Source organism: Hippocampus guttulatus, chromosome 1, assembly GCF_054856545.1.
Source record: "Hippocampus guttulatus isolate MCC_2025c chromosome 1, RoL_Hgut_1.0, whole genome shotgun sequence".
Lineage (NCBI taxonomy): Eukaryota > Metazoa > Chordata > Actinopteri > Syngnathiformes > Syngnathidae > Hippocampus > Hippocampus guttulatus.
Window position 1 is genome coordinate 21,614,117 of NC_141261.1, and position 20,460 is coordinate 21,634,576.

Below are 20,460 nucleotides of genomic sequence, written 5' to 3' on the forward strand. Positions count from 1 at the left end.
AGTCCAGGTTTTCAGGTGCATCTATTCAGTAGCCTGACAGCAGTCGGCAGGAACGAGCGGCGGTACCTCTCCTTCTTGCAGCGCGGGTGTGTCACTCTCTGGTTGAGGGAGCTGCCCAGTGCTGTCAGGGTAGCCTGGAGGGGGTGGGAGGGTCTGTCCATCATAGCTTTTAGCTTAGCTAGCATCCTCCTGTTGCCCACCTCCTCCAGAGTCCTTAGGGAGCAGCCCAGGACAGAGCTGGCCCTCTTGACCAATCGGTCCAGTCTCTCTCTCTCTCCCGGGCTTAGATGCTGGTTGACCAGCAAGCTAATGGCTGAAGCCACCACAGAGTCATAGAAGGTCTTAAGGAGTGACCCCTGAACTCCAAATGACCTCAGTTTTCTGAGTAGGAAGAGTGGCTCTGTCCCATCGTGATCAGAGTGTCCGTGTTGGTCGACCAGTTTAGTTTCTTGTTGAGATGAAAACCCAGGTACTTGTAGGAGACACTATTCCCTGAAAAGTAGACCAAAGTAAAGAAAAAAACCCTAATGGTCATCTAAATACTTCCTTGACCCTGTGGAGGTTATAAAGCCTTGAGTGGTCAGTCTTTCAATCTTAATCCGCACAATGGAGATGTCAATCTCATTTTTGTCGTTACCGTTTGCCTTGGTTATTACTGAAACTATATAAAGAAACCAAGAATCACGGTGTACAGTATTCAACTATTGTTTGAGTAACCGTAATGAGGGGTTTAGTAACAAGAAAATGCTTACAAAATATCTCTTACTCATTACATATGAGAATTAGAAATCTTGATACCAATTGTAGCAAGCATCATGGAAGTTGACATGTTTGATTTACTTTAGCAGTTCACATAAAAAGAAGTGGCGGGCCAGATCTGATCTTGTGTTTGACACCTGTGATGTAGATCAACACATGCTGAGTTGATATATAGGTCATCTTCACTGGAGGCAATACAAAATGACAAAGCACACCCAATCCACCCACTCCCACCACCACCACTCTTCAAACTGTGAGAAGTCCAGGATGTTCCAGCACAATCTGAACATAAAGTGCTGGTTTTGACAAACACATGCTCATCCGGCTTGTGCTCGCTATCAGAACATCTGCAGGCCCGGATTAAACATGAGCCATGAAACACACAGACAGTTGTACCTTTACAATGAGATCATAGTACAGTAATCCCTCATTTATCCCCCGGTTAATGGGGACCAAAACCACCCGCGATAAACGAAAATCCGCGAAGTAGCAACCAATTAACATATACAGGTAAAAAACAAAAAAACAAACATTTTTTTTAAGTCCGCAAAAAGTCCACGAGAAGCTGCAAAACAACAGCGAGTCACATAGAGCAACATATACAGTACTGTACTCCATGTATATGAATTTTTAAAAATTTTTATATGTTTGGAAAAATCCGCGATGCACCGAATCCGCAATAAACGAACCGCGAAATGGCGAGGGATCACTGTATAGACTTGTTTTTCTGGTTATGACACTTCGCTTGATTGATTGTTATTGCTTTGTGTAGCAGGCCCAAATTTGAATAACACATCATTTTTAGATACACTGCCATGAGAAGTTTCCCCCCCCAAAAAAGTATGCTTTTCAAAAAAGAGAGCCGTAGTTGTCGATGCACTTTCAGTCATTTAGTGACTGGGACAGTCAAACACACAAATGCAAAATGAGAACATTCGGATGGAATGTGGAGGAAAAGCTAAACTGCATGGTAAAAGGCCAACCAGACTGACTCCGAGTTTGTGAGGTCACTCACAAGGCTACACCCCTTAAAGGCACACATCATCTCTATACAAAAATGATCATGCTTTTGATTTAAATGTGATCCATTAAAACTTCTCCGAAATTAACAATTAGAATTACGAAAATAAACAAACAAAAACTGGAGCATTTTCATCATCGCTCCATGTTTATGTCCCTTCTCAACACTGGAATACCATGAAATATAGGAATACAATGTTCATGAGTAGAGTAGCACTGAAACTTTATTGTACGTTTACTCCAGAAAACCAGAGTACAAAGAAACCATACTTCAAAATATACAATAGTTATGATGAGTAGAGCACACTGTAGTGTGCAGCAATGCTGCGTCCTTCTACCAATTATTGTTATTTCGTTTTGAGATATGGTCGACGAGGCTCAGTCTCGCCTTGTGAGCCTGCAGTGGGAATGTCACTTCAGCGAGCATCAGGCGAGCCAGTGACACGGAAGCCGGAACAGTGTGTACCAAAACATATCGACAGTTGAAGCTTTTGTTCGGATTGTTGTGGCCAGGATGAACTAACGCGGAGGAGGTGGTGGCCTGGTGGTGGGCCGAAAAACATCCTGCTGACTGTCTCTTCGTCTCTCGTCCAAATGCAAATCATATTCCCGAAATATTAATGTAAAACAGTATGCTACATGAACGGTTCAAAACACTATATTTAGACACTTCGCGCTAGTAGCTGTTTGAACAAGGAATATTGTACATTCCCATTGGGGTTGGGGGCTGTACAGCTATACATTTATTTGACACTGCTGTCCTCTGCTGGCTTGTTGTAGCGACAACTCATGACTTGTCAGTGTGGCATGCCGCGATGTCCTGTATCTCTTGTTGCTTTAACACTGATCAGAGTCATTTGATGATCCCAGCTGCCTTTGAAGCTCAACTTTCTGTCTCTCCATGTGGTAGATGTCTTTGGACATTAGCCTGCATAGATCAGGGACAGATGTATTTCCATGGGGCCAACCATAAAACAATTTATCACCACATAGGCAAAGACAATGCAGCGGACTGTGGATATTCACAGGAAATATGGAGCAGAACCTCCAATATACGTTTTCAACGAAAAATGAGAAGAAATGGGGCTGTGGTGGGGTGGTTGTTAAAAAACCCAAATAGAACCCAAAAATAAAAGTTTAGGTCATCCCTTTTCTGCCACCCAGATGTCCCGCTGCCTTTCACTTCAAAAAATTATGAAATGGCCCTTTTAGTCTCTACCTGTGGGCGGCCTGGGCCTTGCTGATTTGACAGTGAAGGTGCTTGATGATGGCATTAAACCGCTTGGTTTGCCCCTAAGACAGTGCAAACACATCATTAAATACATTCAGCAGCTTTGAAAGTTTCTTTTGCCATACCTCGATGTCTTGCTTTAACTGGACATGGCTCTCCAACTCTTTCTGAAGGCTCTCCCTCCTCTCTGCTATATTTTCCATCAACTCTCCAATCTCCGCTGTCAGGGCCTCAATCTCTCTCTGTCGAGATAAAATCCAGGCTTTCGTACAGCTGTGTGGAAGTAAACATGGTGGTCAGAAACCCATAGTTACAAATGTACCTTTTCTGACTGCACTTTGATTCCATGTGGATTTTCTAAATCCTCCTTCAGCTCCTCCTTAAACTTCCTCAATTTTTCGACAAGGGTTCTCTTCTCCTCTTTGCAAGCATCAGTATGGTCCATCTTGCGCAAAACTGCCTGCCTGTGGCTCACCATATTTCTTCGATAAATGTCAAACTGAGCCCGTGCCATGCAGGCCTTCTCCTCTTCCTCACTTATTTGCTCCAGGAGTTTTGCCTTGTCCACTGTGATGGAGGCACAGTGGTCACGTCTTGCCTGCATTTCCTGCTCTAAATGCATCATATCATCCTCCACAATAAGGAGGTCTCTCGCTTTATGTCTGAATTTCTTCTCAGCCTCGTCGCTTTTCTTCTGCACATCCGATAGAGTCACCTGTCAAACGCATTCAACATTTATGCACATATACGTATATTCTTTCATTGGAAGTAAAATTTACTAAGATTGGGTGAAAATCCATCTATCCATCCATCCATTTTCTAATCATCTTATCCTCACGAGAGTCGCTGATGTGCTGGAGCCTATCCCAGCTGTCTTTGCGCAGTTGGCGGGGTACATCCTGAACTGGTTGCTAGCCAATCGCAGGGCACACAGAGACGAACAACCATTCGCACTCACACTCACACCTAGGGACAATCTGGAGTGTTCAATCAGCCTGCCATGCATGTTTTTGGAATGTGGGAGGAAACCAGAGTACCCGGAGAAAACCCACGCAGGCATGGGGAAAACATGCAAAATCCACACAGGAAGGCAGCAGCCGGAATCGAACCCTGCACCTCTGTACTGTGACGTGCAGTCAACCTCTGTGTCGCCTGGGTGGAAATAGTAAGGGGGAAAAAATCCAAACTATCCTTAAATGTTTTGTTAAAATTAAAGGTGAACCTGTAGGGAGCTGAGAGACTCCTGGTCTTTTTGCTGAGTTTCAAACTCAGTGGTGTCACGTTGGCTGATATTTTCCAGAGCTTGGCTTACGGTTAATTGACTCTGAGATCCTGAAGGTCAGATAGGAACAAAGTATCATTTTTTTTTAAGTAAAAACATATAATTGTGGATAAAAGGTACAACCCTAATCTCATATTTGGCCAAACAGCAATTACAATTAGAGGTTAAAAACGAGAGCTAGAGCTGGATAGCGATGTTAGCATTGAAAACCGTTCTCTTTTTTAAAAGGAATATATTGATTACATTTGCTAAATATGTGTGTTCAATTGGCCATTGTTCACCCACCTGTACAAGTGGCGGGATTTGACATTTTAACATCAGCCAGGTGAGTTTTTTCTTTCTCTAAATGAACTAAGAGCCAAGGATTACCATGAGAGTTAACCTGTGTCCGCAGTAAAACTACAACTCCCAGCGTGCTTTGTAGTACCCTTGACCCGTCATTTCGCAAACTACTTCCGGGTTTCATTCACATGTTTGTTTTGAAATTCTATTCAAACCGACCTCAACGCTGTTTTTTTTTTACTCATCGATTTCATGTGCGCAAAAAAATACACTGTCAAATGTTTTCTCGTAGTTTGTGTCGCTTGCGTGCAGTTTTTTCCTGCGTAGTTTACAACAATCTAAACAGAGGATGGTGGAGAACAAGCTCAGGACACATTGGTGAAAAGCATGCGATTGCTCTGGCACAGCGCTGTATTGCATTGACGACAAGAAGCCTCCTTCACAATGATGTCGGGTGCTTGTACGAAAACGATTCCGTTCAAATGTATCTTCGGCAGCTCATGGACAACCACAAAGCTCTTGAGCACAAGTTGCAGCGTTCAAACCTGAGCGAAGCTCACAGGAAAGTAATGGTTAAGAAATACACTGAGCTGCTACCTTTGGCACATGTCTATTACAAAGTTGAACAGGCCCTGAAAGATCTTGACGAAATTAATACCATATTGCATTGTAAGTAGCCCGTTTTATAAATTTGGGAAATGCAATAGTATGTTTGCTCGTAGTATCAGTGCATTTTATCTAATCTGTGGAGAATGTCATAGTTATCATTTATTTCATACTATATGTTTGATATCATGATGACATTACTTTTGCTCTACTCTTGACTGTTGCCCCAGCTGGTTCCAAAGATGAAGATGAACAGTTTGATCAGCTGCTGAAAGAAGAGGAAGTGCTTATTGCAGACAGGATTTCAGGCTTAAAGAAAGAGGTAACGACACAAGAGCACGTGCATGATCAAAGTTTTTGTAGAATATTCAGTGGTGTGGTTGAGTATATTCCCCCTCTCTCTCTGACTCTTGCTCTCTAGTTAATAAAAGCTCTCTTGCCAATTGACCCTCTGGACTCGAGTAACATTCTGCTGGAGGTTGTTTCAGGACGAACAACGGGAGGTTTGTGACTTTCACTTCAATTACAGTTACAGCTGTATTAAACATTTACATACATGCAACAGAAAAAGTTAGGAGCATTGGGCTTTTGGGTGCAATTTTAGTATAACCTAAAATGTACTGATCTTTACAGATACTCTCAATTTTACGCTCACTAAACTTTTCAATGCTCATGTCATCACTACTTTTTGAACAACTTAACATAAATATAAAGGCTAAATTGCAAAATTCACAACAGTTGTTTGAGCCTTGAATATTTCCAAGCGTGTCCCCTTCTGTGCCTTTATGTGAGACTTTATTTCTCTGCTACAACCTGCTCTTGGCACTCTGTGACAGTTCAGTGGCCATTTACAGGTCTTGTTAATCAAATGCTAGTTGCCATCTTGATCTCATGGTGTCCAAATGTGAATAGCATGATGAAGAGGGCCATTTACATTACAATTCTAATTGAACCAGGACATTTATTGGTCGATTTACAAATTTGTGAATGTTGCTGTTAAGCTCCTGTAGTGAAACATTAAACAGTTGGATGAGCATTCAAAAATTTGGGGAAGAGCTGATTACATTCCCACATAAAGGTTATGAGGCATTTTACGTTGATCCTGAAATTTCACCCGAAACCTGAATACTCGTAACATTTTTTCGCAGTGCTGTCTATCAGAGGTTTATTTAAATTACGGTATGTATTTTTTTTAGGTGATATATGCCAGCAATTCACGAGAGAAATGTTTGATATGTACCAGGGTTTTGCCGCTTATAAGAACTGGGATTTTGAGATCTTTAACTACACTCCTGCAGAGTTTGGTCTGTATACGGTATATATTCTGCTTGCTTTGCGCGATACACTGGAGCCTTGAGTTTTTTCTCATGTCTTTCTCAGGTGGTTTGCATCACGCGGCTGTACGTATAGCTGGGGAGAATGTGTACAGACATCTGAAGCATGAGGGTGGAACCCACCGTGTGCAGAGGATTCCTGAGGTGGGCCTTTCCTCCAGGATGCAGCGAATCCACACTGGAACCATGACTGTGGTCGTTCTGCCTCAGCCTGTTGAGGTACAGTAACTCCTCAATAGCTCTCGATTTTAATAACTTGAGTTTAAAGCTAACACCTGCGCTCCAGGTGGATGTCAGCATCGACCCCAAAGAGCTCCGAGTTGATACGTTCAGATCTCGAGGTGCTGGGGGTCAAAGTGTCAACACAACTGATAGCGCAGTGCGCATTGTTCATCTCCCCTCGGGTATGACAATCCAACAGCTGTCAAACTTGTCCAGAGTTTTCTTGACGACTGTTGTAAAATTTCCCTTTCAGGAATCACAGCAGAGTGTCAACAGACCCGCTCTCAACTGCAGAACAGAGAAACTGCCATGCGCATGCTGAAGGCCCGCCTCTACCAGAGCATGATGGGTAAAGAGACTGAGCAGAAGAATTTGGCACGGAAGCAGCAGGTAACCCCCCTCCCGAAGCCAATACTATCACAATTAGCAAGCAAAGAAAGCAAAAATACACAAACCTGTGTCGTCTTCAAAATGGCAGAACCGCCCCTTCCAAGTTTGTACTACCAAATTTAAAATTGTTATTGTATAATATTATTTTTCTCTCAACAGAATATGTACAGTATACAAACCAAACTCTCCAGGAGTGTAGTTCAACATCTCAAAATCCCATTTCCTGCATTATTCCCAACAATTCCTTTGGAAAAGTTTCCGACATTGAAATTGAATTAAACATTGAATTAAACCAACTTATTTTATAGGTAGATTGTACATTTTGATTAACACCCAGCTGTGTGTCTTCACACCAGGTGGGAACGCGCTCGCAGTCAGAGAGGATTCGCACCTACAACTTCAGCCAGGATCGCGTCACAGACCACCGGATTGGCTACATTTGCAGAGACATTAAGGTTAGCTGCAGAAACGGTGACCCAAGGTCCGACATCGATCACATTTGTGCATGTTCTTCTAAACCACGCCAGGAGTTCATGCGAGGAGGGGAGGCGCTTGATGATGTCATCACTGTCGTACTTGAACACGCAGAAAGGGAGGCGCTTCTGGACCTGGTGGAGAACAGCAGAAGCAGTGTGCACTCTTCTGCAGACTGACTCACGCCAAAGCTTGCTGTCAAGTTTGGGGTTTGATAGTTCAACCTCAATATCGAAACACCGGACATGAGGTGTAGTCACACTGCAAATATTTATTTTCACATTGCAGTTGCAGATTTTGCTCGTGGAACTATATTTTTTGTTATTTGCAATTTACTGTACATTCATTATGCCTGTGATTAAATTATTTATCCTAAAATAATGAAAATAAGAACTTTTTCTTGGTGACAAACTGAAAATTGCTATTTGGGAACCATTTTAAAGACATTTTGTGTCAAAAGTGTCATCTTTATTAGACTCCGGCATCCTTGAAGTTGTCATTATGACACTGCGAGGCCACTTATCAGCTTTATGCACTCACATACCATCAGCTGCTCACATACTGCCAGCTGATTGATTCACCTGTACATGTTCAAGAGCAACATTAAAATGAACTTGAACAACAAAAGCAAATTCATTGACAATTCAGAAAATGGAAAAAAAAATGTGTCTAGTCATCATTGTCTCTTTGTCGAAAGCTTCTGGATTTTCCATTCTGTGATTTGCTTTTCTTGAATGAAGTGGGTCCGCCTTCCACTCCGAGTGATGTGATGATGCGCTCCTTGAACTTGGGTTTTGGTTCCGGTGGCAACTCCTTCGGAGCACTGTCTTCGTCTACTACTTTGGGCAACTGCAAGTCCACAATTGTGCTGGGAATAAAAAGAGAACAGAGACGAGTTACTGAAACGAATGATCTAAAGGGTGAACAGCTCCAGCAAGTATGAAGGGCACACATACTATGGATCCTTCTCCTCCTTGATCTGTTCCCAAGCCCCATACGGGTTCAGTGATTTTGGTTTCTTAGCTTTTGCCAACTCTTCCTGTTTTTTCACTCCAGGTTCACTGGTTGTATTTTGGACCTCCTCTTTCTTTTCCTCCTTAACGTCCTCTTGAGGAATATTGTTGCTTGTTTGATCTTCTTCATCCTTTCCTGAAGGTTCCCCCTCTGCTTTTCTTTTCTGAAATAGCGCAGAAGGAAGTTTGAATACAGGTAAATTAATGTTCTCCATCTCAATTGTTCTTACCCTAAAGCTATTTTCTGGGACAACGGACGACAGGGTCGGTTGTTCTGTTACTTCTGCGTCTTGGGATAACTGAGCCTCATGACAGCCGTTGTCTCCTGAAGTCAGCTCCTCCTGAAGTGCTTTCTCACTGCCAGATGCCAAGCTGGATTTAGGGGTTTCATCGGTGGGGGGTAAGTCATTTGGCTTTTCCCATCTAGACTCTGAGAGGTGAGACAAATGTAACTTGAGATACAGATTAACAGACTGCTTGCAATGACAGCAAATGTACAATAGAAAGCTAGGTAGATAGATTTCAAACCTCCTGTTTCTGTGTGGTACCAATATGTATATCCTTCAGGGCTGACACCTTCCATCCAAGCACTACCTGAAGAGTTCTAGGAAATAAGAAAGCAGTAAAATAGAACTGCACTCTTAAAAGGGTACCGGTAATCTAGAATCAAAATATATATGGTATTTATATAACCTTGTGCTGTCCGTGCTGCACAAAGTATGAGCCAGTCATGAAGCCTTCAGGCCTGTCCCACTGAGAGTCTGCAGCAAAAAACAAAAACAAAACACAGGTCAAAGTAGTCATTCGGACAGAGAACCAATGTTCCAGTGATACGCCTTAAAAAAAGCCTTTTACCTCCAGTTATGGTGTTATAGTAGTACACGTGTCCGTCATCTGTCCGTCCTTCAACCCAACACATACTCTGTGTTCTTTTTTGCTCCCCTGATGACTTCTTTGGTTTCTCAGTTTTCTTTTGATATTTTTTATGTGGTGGTGGCTCACACAGTACCACAGGTGGTGCCTTAGGTTGTGGCAGTACTGTGGTTTGGACACAAGGACCAGTTCCTGATACAAAAAAACAATTACAGTCAAGAAAAGAGAGATGTTTTATGACCAGTCTGTATTTTTAACATAGTGCCACACACTGTTACCAGAGTCCATTTCCATCCTTTTCAGGTCTTCCTGATATGCCTTCAGCGCAGCCTCCTCCATTGCTGCAAACTGTTTTGACATACGGTCCTCTTGCTTTGCTTTTTGGACGCTCTTCTTTTTGATCTACAGAGACAGATCGATAATGTGACAAATGACAGCTGAGGGTAGCCAATACAAAGTGAAGCTTCTCAGTCTGGCCAGTAATGGGGGTGATGCCAAACTGAAGTACTATATTTTTCTTAGCTGTTAATATGCCAACAAAGTTCACAAACGTTTCGCTTATTGAAACAGTAACCATCAAAATGCAAGACAAATGTGATACAGGTACCTCAGAAATTTTGGCTGCCACATTTTCTTTGTGATTCTTTCCTCTTTCGTGAAATTCGATGCTCTACAATGCAACATAAAAAGAAATACTTGTGACCATCACATGAACACTGCCGTCGGCAATTAACAAACAAAATGGGGCTCACTTACGGGTTTATTATCCGCAATCCAACACTTGCAGTATTGGCAGAATTTCCTCGGTTGTGACTTCCAATAATCAGCCCTGAACAGAATAGGAAAAGGATTAGCAGCCTACGCATTGTAGCCTTGACAGCTATGTAGCTAAATAAAATATAGATCGATATGCTTCCCTGAAAATTACCCGTAGCACAAGGTGAATTTACGATACATGTTAAGTATTTGAGAGCGGGTTCTTACATTTATAGTATTATGGTGTGATTGTAAGGTAGGTTTGAGTTAAAACAAAGAAAACGACACTCAGTCTGTACACATTTCAGGAACTATTCTGTCCATTGCTGATGACGTCACAACAAAGACGCTGGTTTCCTCGGCCGACCATTCACGGTATTTAATATATATATATATATAATACCCGTATCGGGTATTACACGACCATGGGTAAAAGCAAACATTTAAATCAGAAATGAATCTCATAAACCATGTATGCATATTTATAAAGGATTTAGAGTGCCTTCTTGAGCAACTCCCATATGGTCTAGCGGTTAGGATTCCTGGTTTTCACCCAGGCGGCCCGGGTTCGACTCCCGGTATGGGAACACCTTTTCTGTCTCCAAACAAAATTGTTGCCTACTGTTTAACAATGTACTGTCTAGTTAAAATCAGCACACGAACTCTACGTTTTCTCACATATATGTGAGTAGAGATTTGTATAGACACAAAGTGTGTAAATGTATTATATCACTGTCGGTAAAATAACCCGTCTTGCGTGACTCAAGAGCTCTCAACAAATCCGTGAGCAAAAAAAAAATAAATCCGTGAAGGCTGAGACGTCATCACTAAGCGCCCACGAGAACATATCTACGCAAAATGTAAGAGCCTCGCTACACGCCCGATTTCTCTCCTTTTGAATTTCCCTGCAGCCGGATTATAGCAACTGGCTGCGGGGTTTCGGTGTTGTGGGGCTCCACATGATCAGCGCCATGGCTGGGTCCTCACACCACGTAACGCTGGGACCGCTGGTGGCTGCCATCGACCAGGGCACCAGCTCCACACGGTTCTTGGTAAGTGCGGGCACGAGTGGGTCATCTTGTGCTCAGTCGCTCGTTTTTTTCTTCATATTTCTTGTCTGTACGTTTCTCAACTCAACTCAACTGTATTTATAGAGCACTTTCAAACAGCCGTCGCTGCACACAAAGTGCTGTACATGGAGCAACTAACATATACAACAGTAAAGCAACAAATCAGTAACAAAGACGGTATAACTAAGATCATAATTTGGGTCATGCTGAGTCAAATGCCAAAGAATACAAGTGGGTTTTGAGGCGGGTTTTAAAGATGGGCAGCGAGGAGGCTTGCGTCATTCCAGAGAGGGACCAGCAACGGAAAAGGCTCGATCCCCTCTGAGCCTCCGTTTAGTTCTTGGTACTTCTAATAATGTCTGGTCCGCAGACCTGAGGCGCCTGGCAGGTGTGTAGGGGCGGATGAGCTCAGAGAGGTAAGGTGGTGCGAGGTCATTTGAAAACAAATCCAGTAATAGGATCTTGAAAATAACTCTAAAATGTATAGGGAGCCAGTGAAGGGATGCCAGAGTAGGAGTTATGTGCTCCCTCTTATCGTTTCACATGAAGGGCATGAAAATCCATTCTTAGATTTATTCATACCACAGATGCCAAAGTGAACTCAGCCCTCCACATTGATATTCGCTTGACTGAGGTTAAAAGCCATACCAATATGGTAAATTTCAGTTTCTGTCAGTCGCCATGGTAAATTTCTCAGATCAGAATTTAATTTCTCAAACCTTTTTCTCAGATGCTTTGGTAAATTTTTCAGATCAGAATTGAATTTCTCAAAATTTCTTGTCCAATTTTCACATTATTTCTGCAATTACAGAGCATGCGCACTGCTTAGTGATCCAAATATTTGCCAGTGGAGCAGTAAATAGTAGTGTACTGTATAGCATGTAACTTTCATGTGCTCTTTTGGCAGGTGTTCAATTCCAAAACGGCTGAACTCCTCAGCCATCACCAGGTGGAAATAAAACAGAGCTTCCCCAAAGAAGGGTCAGTGTGTGGTTAAATAATCCATGAATGCATCACTCTGAAGACCTGAATTGTGTTTGTGCCTCTCAGATGGGTGGAGGAGGACCCCAAAGAAATCTTGCAGTCTGTGTACGAGTGCATGGAGCGCACATGTGAAAAACTCACACAACTCAATATAGACATTGCTAATATTAAAGGTATGTGGGATTGGGTCTTTTGCAGTTACTGTAAAATCCCATTAATAGTACTCAGTTATTTGTTTCTTTCCAGCGATTGGAGTTACCAACCAAAGGGAAACCACACTTGTTTGGGACAAAGAAACTGGGGAGCCGCTGTACAATGCAATAGGTAACATTTATTTAATTATTGTAAAGTGTATCCTGAGCAAGAAAACGTATTTGTCTCTTATTTCTCAGTTTGGCTTGACCTCCGAACTCAATCTACAGTTGAGAGTCTGATCAACAAAACACCAGGGAGAAATAAAAACCACCTGAAGGTGAAAACCAAACCAGTCATGCAACATTTCTCTCTCTGTTTCATTTCAGTGATCAGGAAGCATTTGAGTTTGCTGCAGTAACAAATCAAAATACTTGTTTGAAGTATTTTAGCTGTGTTAAAGCAAATGTCATGAAATTTATAAAGGCGTTACATTTTGTCTGATGTTTCAAGTTCCAATTTCTGCTCTTTAAATTTATCAATGACGTACCTGTAACATCAAATTGTTCCTTTTGCTAAATCATGGCCACTCTTGGCCAATTGAAAAGCATGATTTAATTATTATTTTGTTAATCAAGCACTAAATTGACCCAAGATAAACAAAAAGGAAAATATTGTTATATGTGTCAAACTGCTGCAGTATAGTGGCAACTACTGCTGAGGATTGTCTTACTCAAATTAAAAAAGAACTATCAGTGGCTGGTATCGGCAGCCTCTCTGACTATTCAATACCATAAAATAAAAAGCCAGTGTTGGCCTGACACTGATACCTGTATCGGTACTGGCCACATCCGTGATTATTATGATGATAATTTTGCTCCTGAAAATTTGACCCAGAACATGCACGTGTGCATGGTAAACTAACATTTAGGCCATTTATATCCAGTAAATTGATACAACCCCTCACAATTTGTTACCCTTTTACATCATCTAGCATAAAACAGGTCTCCCCATCAGCACTTACTTCAGTGCGGTGAAACTTCGCTGGTTGATGGACAATGTCGACGAAGTCCACAAAGCTGTACTTTCTCACCGTGCCATGTTTGGCACCGTGGACTCTTGGCTCATCTGGGTGAGACATTTGTTGCCGCTTATCTTTTTTTTTTTTTTTTTTTCGGGTTACAAGAAGTTGAGCATGACTGGGTGAAAATATCCTCCAGTGTTTAACCGGAGGAAAGTCTGGAGGGGTTCACTGCACAGATGTGACTAATGCCAGTCGGACCATGTTGTTCAACATTCACACCATGGACTGGGACCCGGAGCTCTGCAAGTAAGACACATACTCGTTGCCCCTGTGCATGACATATTGGGTACATACTCCCATCAGGCTAATGGTTTTTCTTGATCCCCATCAGATACTTTGGTATTCCAATGGAGATTTTGCCTCGAGTGAGAAGCTCTTCTGAAATCTATGGCCTCATGGTGAGCCATCATCACAGATTAATTTTTTTATTTTTTTGTGCCGCTTGAAAAATAACCAGAGCTGTTCTGAGTGCATGAACATTGACCAAGAAACTCTTTTAGGCATTATTTTGTGTGCCATTGTCTCCCCTCTCTCGCTGGTAGAAAATAAGTTCGAGCTGGGTAAGTCATATTATAACTCGCCACTTTCCTTATCACGCTAAACCCTGCTTCTTCTGTGTGGTTGCTTATACTCTGTCTCACAAGATCATTTCCAACTTCGAGCAGATAGTTTAGTGGCTAAGGCAGTTTTCTATCAAAATTTTGTGACGCAAAAAGACAAAATATGTCCTGTTAATTGGATACAAACATTGTTTGGTTCTACAAATATCTACAAATGAGGTGTTGCCGTTTGGAAATGGGCTGTTCAGCTTTGCTTCTCTTGTGACGTGGCACTCACCAGCTTCTGCTCCACCCATCGCCTGAACATTCCTAAATCTGTTCACTCCGTGATCACACCCCGAGTACCCTGTGCATACAAAGGAGTATATTGACGATATTGAGGCCATGTCCACACGAACATTGGTGTCTTGAAAAACAGATGTTTATTGATGTACTATGGCTTTTTGTTAACGAAAATGGTTTTGCAAGAATTTTGTTTTCCGTTCCCTGTGCTGTTTTAGTCAATAAGGTGCTTTTGAGATGTCCCGTTTCACCTGAAAATAAATAAATAAATAAATACATTGAACTTAATATTCATTCTATAAAGTAGACTTATACTGTTAGAAATGCATATTGGTCACATCACACACACAATATAATAATAACTGCAAACAAACAATGTACACACAAACAGTGTAATATGTGAGCTAGCTGACAGGGTGGACATTTTTGGCTAATGCTAGCATTTCATGAGAAAATGCACCTTCCATTTAGAAATGTGTCAGTTAGCATCATGGCTGCGCACTGCTAACATTTGTTTAATTTCTGAAAAGTTTATACCAATTTCTATTTGACTTTGACAGTCAATATGCTAAGCTTCACAACATCAAACTACACCTGATGACAATTACAAAACGGTATAGAAGAAAATTTCTCTGCAGCAATCCACAGTGTCAGACTCCATTGAAGAAAGACAAAATGCTGGTGGTAATGTCATTGAAAACGAGGGGCAGTTACTGTACTGCCTAATGACAGGGCGGATAGCAATTTTGGGGATACATGGAAAATGTTCAGTGTGATTATGAAAATAGATAAATGTCCCATTTGATCAAATAACTTGTTGTGGACAACAAAACCACGTAAAAACAAATGATTTTGTTTCTTTTATCCCCTTATTACACACTGTAGTTAGCGGAGCCAAATGAAGAAAACTGCTATAAGATGACGAACATTTAAAACTGCATATCATTGTGTTGGTATGAGTGACCTCAGAGTTTGGTTATTCTGCTATACTTTCATGATGACTGAAGAATTCTGATGAGAACGCCAAAGGCACCTTATAGCGATATCTGTTATTTGACGATATGGTCATATAATGTGGTTGGTGGTGACATAATTTGGGCAGCGTGGTTTCACATGGAGCGCTTTAGTCTTATGTTTTAGCATTTTAGCAATAGAAGTTTTGGATGTACCTGGATGTCTCATCCACTATCACCTTGAATTGTGGTTTATTGTCTTATCACAAGTGACAAAAAAACTTAAATAAATGGCAGTTCACTTAATAAATACATGTGATTGCTTGGCAGAAATCAGGAGCACTTTCTGGTATCCCCATTTCAGGGGTAAGTATTAATCAATTCTATTGGCCGATGCAAATTGCTCCATATCTGATGCTCGTGCATTTGCTCGTAATTCAGTGTCTTGGGGATCAGTCGGCAGCGTTGGTTGGACAGATGTGCTTTCAGGACGGGCAAGCTAAAAACACGTAAGTCCACACGCCGTGCGGCTGGGAGAAAAAGAAAAGGTATTTTGGCAAAGTGCACCGTTCCCAATGCTTTTTGTGATGTATTCCAGCTATGGAACAGGCTGCTTTTTGCTGCGCAACACCGGACCCAAGGTGCTGCCACTGCCCTGCGAATGTCTGGAAGTTGGACTGTACCCCCGATGGTTAACTGCTGTTGTCTTTTGCAGCCAGTCATCTCTGACCATGGACTTCTCACCACTGTGGCCTACAAACTGGGTCGAGACAAACCCGCCTGCTATGCATTAGAGGTGAAGCACCAGGAATCGTGTTTTTTTTACATTTGCATCCTTGTCCAACATGGTGTTCTCGCCAGGGTTCTGTGGCTATCGCCGGAGCTGTGGTCCGTTGGCTGCAGGACAATCTTGGCATCATCGGATCTTCCGAGGAGCTTGGTATGTCATATGAACTCTCAGTCTCTTCGATTATTTGCCCTACGACCTGTGCATTCTTTTTCTGTGCAGAGAAGTTGGCTGCATCAGTTGGGACATCCTATGGTTGTTATTTTGTTCCTGCCTTTTCGGGGCTTTATGCGCCTTACTGGGAGCCCAGTGCGAGAGGGTAGGACCCAGTTTGGAACACAAGTTGGCCTGACAACTGCATTTGATGGACGTTTTCGTTGTGTCACAGGGTTATTTGCGGGTTGACACAGTTTACCAACAAGAGTCATCTTGCATTCGCTGCATTGGAAGCAGTCTGCTTCCAGACACGAGAGGTGCCAACACACACGCGTTCACTCAGACTCACTTCTACTCTTTCGCTCACATACACAGACACAGACCATCCCCTTCGTATGGTGTGAAGTTGAAGCTTGAAATTTGTGCTTTTCCATTTGTTTGCAGATTTTGGACGCCATGAATCAAGACAGCGGCATCCCGCTCACTCAGCTGCAGGTGGACGGAGGGATGACATCCAACAGGTTGCTGATGCAGCTGCAGGCGGACATACTCTGCATCCCTGTTGGTAGGCCTTCCCTTTGCCCTCTATGTTTCCATCGTCATTTTTTTGATGACAACTGCATTCGTGTTTTTTTTCCAGCAGAAATTTTTAAAAAGCATTTTACACGGAAGCATGAAAACACATCACAAACGAATGTTATTAGACGCACTCGGGGTCTTTTTTTTGTTGTCATCAATCAATGTACCGGTATGTTAAATGATAAAGTGGCATGTTAATCCTTTAAAAGATTTTTTTTTTAAATGTACTAATTTATTTTTTGAGCAGTAGACAAAATAATTTGTGGTGCCATAGGAGAGCATTAGTTTTAAGTTGTAAATGATCCCGTTTCCTTATTTTCCTCAGTGAAACCATCCATGCCAGAGACCACTGCTCTGGGCGCAGCGATGGCGGCCGGTGCAGCGGAGGGGGTGAGCGTGTGGAGCCTGAACCCGGACGACTTGAGTGAAGTGACGTCGGAGAAGTTTGAGCCTCAGATCAACCCTGAAGGTATATTTGAAGAAGTCCACTCCACTGTGCATCGTGTGATATTTTTCTCGTGTTTGCGTGTGTCTGACAGAGAGTGAGTTCCGGTATGCCCGCTGGAAGAAAGCCGTTCAGAAGTCCATGAACTGGGAGACCACAGAGCTGCCGTCTAATGGGAATGGTTGCGTGGTTCAATTTGCTTATTGATTTTAAATGTCCTTTCTGTGACTTGAACGGTTGTAATCTTGTGCGCAGGTGAAAGCAGCATCTTCTGCAGTGTCCCCCTGGGCTTCTACATCATGGGCAGCATGCTAATGCTGATCGGAGCCAATTACATTGCAGGTTGGTGTCCGCCTAGCTGATCATGAGGGCGCTAAAATAATCTGTTAAGTTTACGAAGACCTCTTTTGTGTCCCCTCCAGGACACAATTAATTGTCCTGGCGGACAGCAAGGAGAAAGACCCACCATTGGATACCGTATGTCTTGTTTTCCCCAAAATGTCACTCCACAAAGAGGAAAGACTGTTTGAACTGACACTGAATGGGACCTTCCCCCTATTGAATTTCTCTTGTTGTGCATGAACTATAGTAGGAGTATGCATGCAGTGTCTGTTTTTCTTACTGTTTTATGAGCTTATTTGGCAGGTCATTGTGATCCTTAAGTCATATTTTGTACAAAATGAATTGTGCTGCTGCTTCATTGTTCCCAAAACCCTTCCCCAACACTCTGAGTACTTTTAGAGCACTTTATATGGTCTTTTAATTTGTGGGCACTAGGCTAATGTATATATATTTTACTATTAGAAAAAAAAATCTCTATGTATTTGTGTGGAATCTACACACACTGATACTCGTCAAAAATTTGAATATCATGACAAAGTTTCCATTTCCGTAATACCATTCAAAAAGTGTAACTTGTGTAATGCGTACATTCATTCCACACGAATGGATACATTTCAAGTGTTCATTCATTTTCATTAAGATGACTGTGTGAAAACTAATTTTAAAAAAATAATTGAAAATCCCAATTCACGATCTCAGAAAATTAGAATATTGTCAAAACTGTATGCGAGACATGGGTTTCATCTGTCGCATTCCTTGTGTCAAGCCACTCTTGAACAACAAACAGTGTCAGAAGCGTCTCGCCTGGGCTAAAGACAAAAAGGACTGGACTGCTGCTGAATGGACCAAAGTTCTCTGATGAAAGCAAATGTTGCGTTTCCTTTGGAAACCAGGGTCCCAGATTCTGGAGGAAGCGAGGGGATTCGCAGAATCCGCGTTGCTTGAGATCCAGTGTCAAATTCCCCCAGTCAATCATAGTTTGGGGTGCCACGTCATCTGCTGGTGTTGGCCCTTTGTGTTTCCTGATTTTCCAAGGTCAACGCAGCCGTCTACCAGGAAATTTGAGAGCACTTCATGGTTAGTGCTGCTGACCAGTTTTATGGAGATGCAGATTTCATTTTCCAACAGGATTAGACGCCTGGACACATTGCCAAAGCTGGTGTAAGGACCATGCTATTCCTGTTCTTGAGTGGCCAGCCAACTCGCCTGACCTTAACCCCATAGATTTTCTCTGGGGTATTGTGACGAGGAGTACGCGATACGCCAAACCCAGCAATGTGGAAGAGTTGAAGGACACCATCTGTGCAACCTGGGGCTCTCATAACACCTGAGCAGTGCCACGCACCGATCGACTCCATGCCACGTCGCATTGCTGCAGTAATTCCGACAAAAGGAACCCCAACTAAGTATTGAGTGCTGTACATGTACATATGTTTCATGGTCATACTTTTCGGTTGGCCAACATTTCTAAAACTAATTTCTTTGTATAGTCTTATGTATTATCCTAACTTTCTGAGATAGTGAATTGTTTTTAAATTTTCATATAATCATTTAAATTAAAACGAATTAAAACTTGTTCAGTAATGTATCAGTATGTGTGGAATGAATGTATGCAGTTTCACTTTTTGAATAGTATTACTGAAATAAATCCACTTTTTCCATGATATACAACTTTTTTGACGAGTACCCCTGTCCACATTGGCTTTAGTGATGGTAATCCAGGCATGGGCACAGGTGAATTCCTTTGTTAACTATCAATCCTGTTGCTCCACTAAATCACGTTGCTCCAAAGTGTGAAACACTCCACACTGCGTATGTCGTATGAATTTAGGTCAATATTTATTGTGTGTTCCTGAAAGCAAAGGTAAACATTGTCGACGGGCCCCAAAATGGTCAAATTTCAGATGGAAACAACATGTTAGGTGTCCAGAATACAGGTCTGTCCTCACTATGATCATAAACCATAAATACTTGAAACTTGGCTCTGAAATATCTTTCCTTTGAATTTTTATTTGTGCTGACGGCAAATAGGCTTCTTTCCCCATGGTTTTGGCAACACTGGGCTGCCCAGACAGATAGTAGGCTACTGAGAGCAAGGATAGTTAGGCAAGGGAGGCAGTGCTGCCACCCCCCCCCCCCCCCCCCGCCTCCCATATAAGTATTACATTAAATTATTTCCGTTTTAGTTGTCTGGTCAGTGCTTTACACTGATTTTGTTTTTCAGATATCTGGACGATTCTGGTTGGTGTCATGCTGATTGGGGCAATTCCACATCTCAGTAAATGAGCAAAAACATTTTTGGCACTGAATTTTATCACTCTCACCATATAGTGGGGTGTTGAACAATATGAGGTGTCATGTGTGCCTTTGCACAAACGAGATCGCTTCCATCCTATCACACGCCCAAATAATATGAATCTAGCACTGGACGTGAACGCACACGCTGGTATGTAGCATAATGTTCATACAGTTTTTGCAAATGTTAAAATTGTAAATACAGACTTGAAAATACATGATTTGCCACCAATATTTTCATTTTTCCGGAATTGTGTTGTCTTTTGTTGTTTTTTTTGAAGAAAGGTACTGTTTATGTGATTGAGCTGTCATAAAAGCAGCAAATATTGATGTCAAAGGTGAAGTTTTACTTGAAATATGTCTCTTCACAAAATTCTCCATTTCTTAGTGTGGGCACCCCCAGCAGGATTTTCAATTCAACTTGCTTATATGATCTGTGAATTACAACAAAAATAATAATAATTTGAGTAATTCTTTTAAAGAACAGAGTCTAAAATTCCTTTTGGTCGGTTCCTTCATGTTTATATACCCACAGTACACAATATTCTA

General features: G+C 42.0%; 4 protein-coding genes and 1 non-coding gene across 9 annotated transcripts; 3 read left to right on the forward strand and 2 right to left on the reverse strand.

Annotated features, from left to right (window-relative positions):
• Window positions 1–2,112: 2,112 nt before the first annotated feature.
• ccdc122 (coiled-coil domain containing 122) lies at window positions 2,113–4,602 on the reverse strand. Its single transcript, XM_086129513.1, has 6 exons — window positions 4,578–4,602; window positions 4,233–4,342; window positions 3,333–3,725; window positions 3,136–3,252; window positions 2,999–3,072; window positions 2,113–2,707 (listed from the first exon to the last, which is right to left on the reverse strand). The coding sequence occupies exons 1-6, from the start codon at window positions 4,600–4,602 to the stop codon at window positions 2,617–2,619; spliced, it is 810 nt and encodes a 269-aa protein (XP_085985639.1). The 3' UTR covers window positions 2,113–2,616.
• A 151-nt stretch (window positions 4,603–4,753) lies between these two features.
• mtrf1 (mitochondrial translational release factor 1) lies at window positions 4,754–7,944 on the forward strand. Of its 2 annotated transcripts, XM_086119168.1 has the most exons (9): window positions 4,754–5,243; window positions 5,411–5,502; window positions 5,602–5,683; window positions 6,377–6,484; window positions 6,561–6,733; window positions 6,801–6,918; window positions 6,990–7,126; window positions 7,483–7,581; window positions 7,654–7,944. In XM_086119168.1, the coding sequence occupies exons 1-9, from the start codon at window positions 4,763–4,765 to the stop codon at window positions 7,777–7,779; spliced, it is 1,416 nt and encodes a 471-aa protein (XP_085975294.1). In that variant the 5' UTR covers window positions 4,754–4,762; the 3' UTR covers window positions 7,780–7,944. The 2 variants fall into 2 exon arrangements, with proteins under 2 accessions (XP_085975294.1, XP_085975301.1); XM_086119175.1 differs by lacking the exon at window positions 6,377–6,484.
• A 102-nt stretch (window positions 7,945–8,046) lies between these two features.
• Window positions 8,047–10,590, reverse strand: wbp4 (WW domain binding protein 4). 2 transcript variants are annotated; one of them, XM_086119193.1, is made up of 10 exons: window positions 10,471–10,589; window positions 10,243–10,315; window positions 10,094–10,156; window positions 9,765–9,888; window positions 9,469–9,678; window positions 9,307–9,374; window positions 9,142–9,217; window positions 8,844–9,043; window positions 8,557–8,777; window positions 8,047–8,468 (listed from the first exon to the last, which is right to left on the reverse strand). In XM_086119193.1, coding segments are annotated over exons 1-10 (1,236 nt in total). In that variant the 5' UTR covers window positions 10,473–10,589; the 3' UTR covers window positions 8,047–8,269. The 2 variants fall into 2 exon arrangements, with proteins under 2 accessions (XP_085975319.1, XP_085975312.1); XM_086119186.1 differs by having other exon boundaries at window positions 8,557–9,043; window positions 10,471–10,590.
• Window positions 10,591–10,757: 167 nt separating this feature from the next.
• trnae-uuc (transfer RNA glutamic acid (anticodon UUC)) lies at window positions 10,758–10,829 on the forward strand. Its single transcript has one exon. It is a non-coding gene; the product is annotated as a tRNA-Glu (tRNA).
• Window positions 10,830–11,070: 241 nt separating this feature from the next.
• LOC147210963 (glycerol kinase-like) lies at window positions 11,071–20,143 on the forward strand. 3 transcript variants are annotated; one of them, XM_086119374.1, is made up of 22 exons: window positions 11,071–11,294; window positions 12,220–12,293; window positions 12,363–12,469; window positions 12,543–12,620; window positions 12,689–12,768; window positions 13,423–13,560; window positions 13,649–13,758; window positions 13,844–13,910; window positions 14,055–14,072; window positions 15,638–15,673; window positions 15,749–15,816; window positions 15,906–15,948; window positions 16,023–16,103; window positions 16,169–16,247; window positions 16,317–16,413; window positions 16,483–16,567; window positions 16,695–16,815; window positions 17,155–17,298; window positions 17,369–17,455; window positions 17,530–17,616; window positions 17,697–17,751; window positions 19,841–20,143. In XM_086119374.1, exons 1-21 carry the CDS (start codon window positions 11,202–11,204, stop codon window positions 17,705–17,707), a joined length of 1,704 nt encoding a protein of 567 aa, XP_085975500.1. In that variant the 5' UTR covers window positions 11,071–11,201; the 3' UTR covers window positions 17,708–17,751; window positions 19,841–20,143. The 3 variants fall into 3 exon arrangements, with proteins under 3 accessions (XP_085975500.1, XP_085975491.1, XP_085975509.1); XM_086119365.1 differs by having other exon boundaries at window positions 17,697–20,143; XM_086119383.1 differs by lacking the exon at window positions 14,055–14,072 and having other exon boundaries at window positions 17,697–20,143.
• The last annotated feature ends 317 nt before the right edge of the window (window positions 20,144–20,460 follow it).

Coding starts and splice junctions, on each gene's coding strand:
- ccdc122 (XM_086129513.1), bottom strand. CDS start 4,602: ATGTCAAATCCCGCCACTTGTACAG. Junction 3,253..3,332: donor TCAAAGTGCAGTCAGAAAAG/GTACATTTGTAA, acceptor TTATCTCGACAG/AGAGAGATTGAGGCCCTGAC. Junction 2,708..2,998: donor AAGGCCCAGGCCGCCCACAG/GTAGAGACTAAA, acceptor TGATCTATGCAG/GCTAATGTCCAAAGACATCT.
- mtrf1 (XM_086119168.1), top strand. CDS start 4,763: ATGTTTGTTTTGAAATTCTATTCAAACCGACCTCAACGCTGTTTTTTT. Junction 5,503..5,601: donor TTTCAGGCTTAAAGAAAGAG/GTAACGACACAA, acceptor CTTGCTCTCTAG/TTAATAAAAGCTCTCTTGCC. Junction 7,127..7,482: donor ATTTGGCACGGAAGCAGCAG/GTAACCCCCCTC, acceptor TCTTCACACCAG/GTGGGAACGCGCTCGCAGTC.
- wbp4 (XM_086119186.1), bottom strand. Junction 9,889..10,093: donor TGGCAGCCAAAATTTCTGAG/GTACCTGTATCA, acceptor CTGTCTCTGTAG/ATCAAAAAGAAGAGCGTCCA. Junction 8,469..8,556: donor AAGGAGGAGAAGGATCCATA/GTATGTGTGCCC, acceptor TTTTATTCCCAG/CACAATTGTGGACTTGCAGT.
- LOC147210963 (XM_086119365.1), top strand. CDS start 11,202: ATGATCAGCGCCATGGCTGGGTCCTCACACCACGTAACGCTGGGACCG. Junction 13,561..13,648: donor TGGACTCTTGGCTCATCTGG/GTGAGACATTTG, acceptor AATATCCTCCAG/TGTTTAACCGGAGGAAAGTC. Junction 13,759..13,843: donor TGGGACCCGGAGCTCTGCAA/GTAAGACACATA, acceptor GATCCCCATCAG/ATACTTTGGTATTCCAATGG.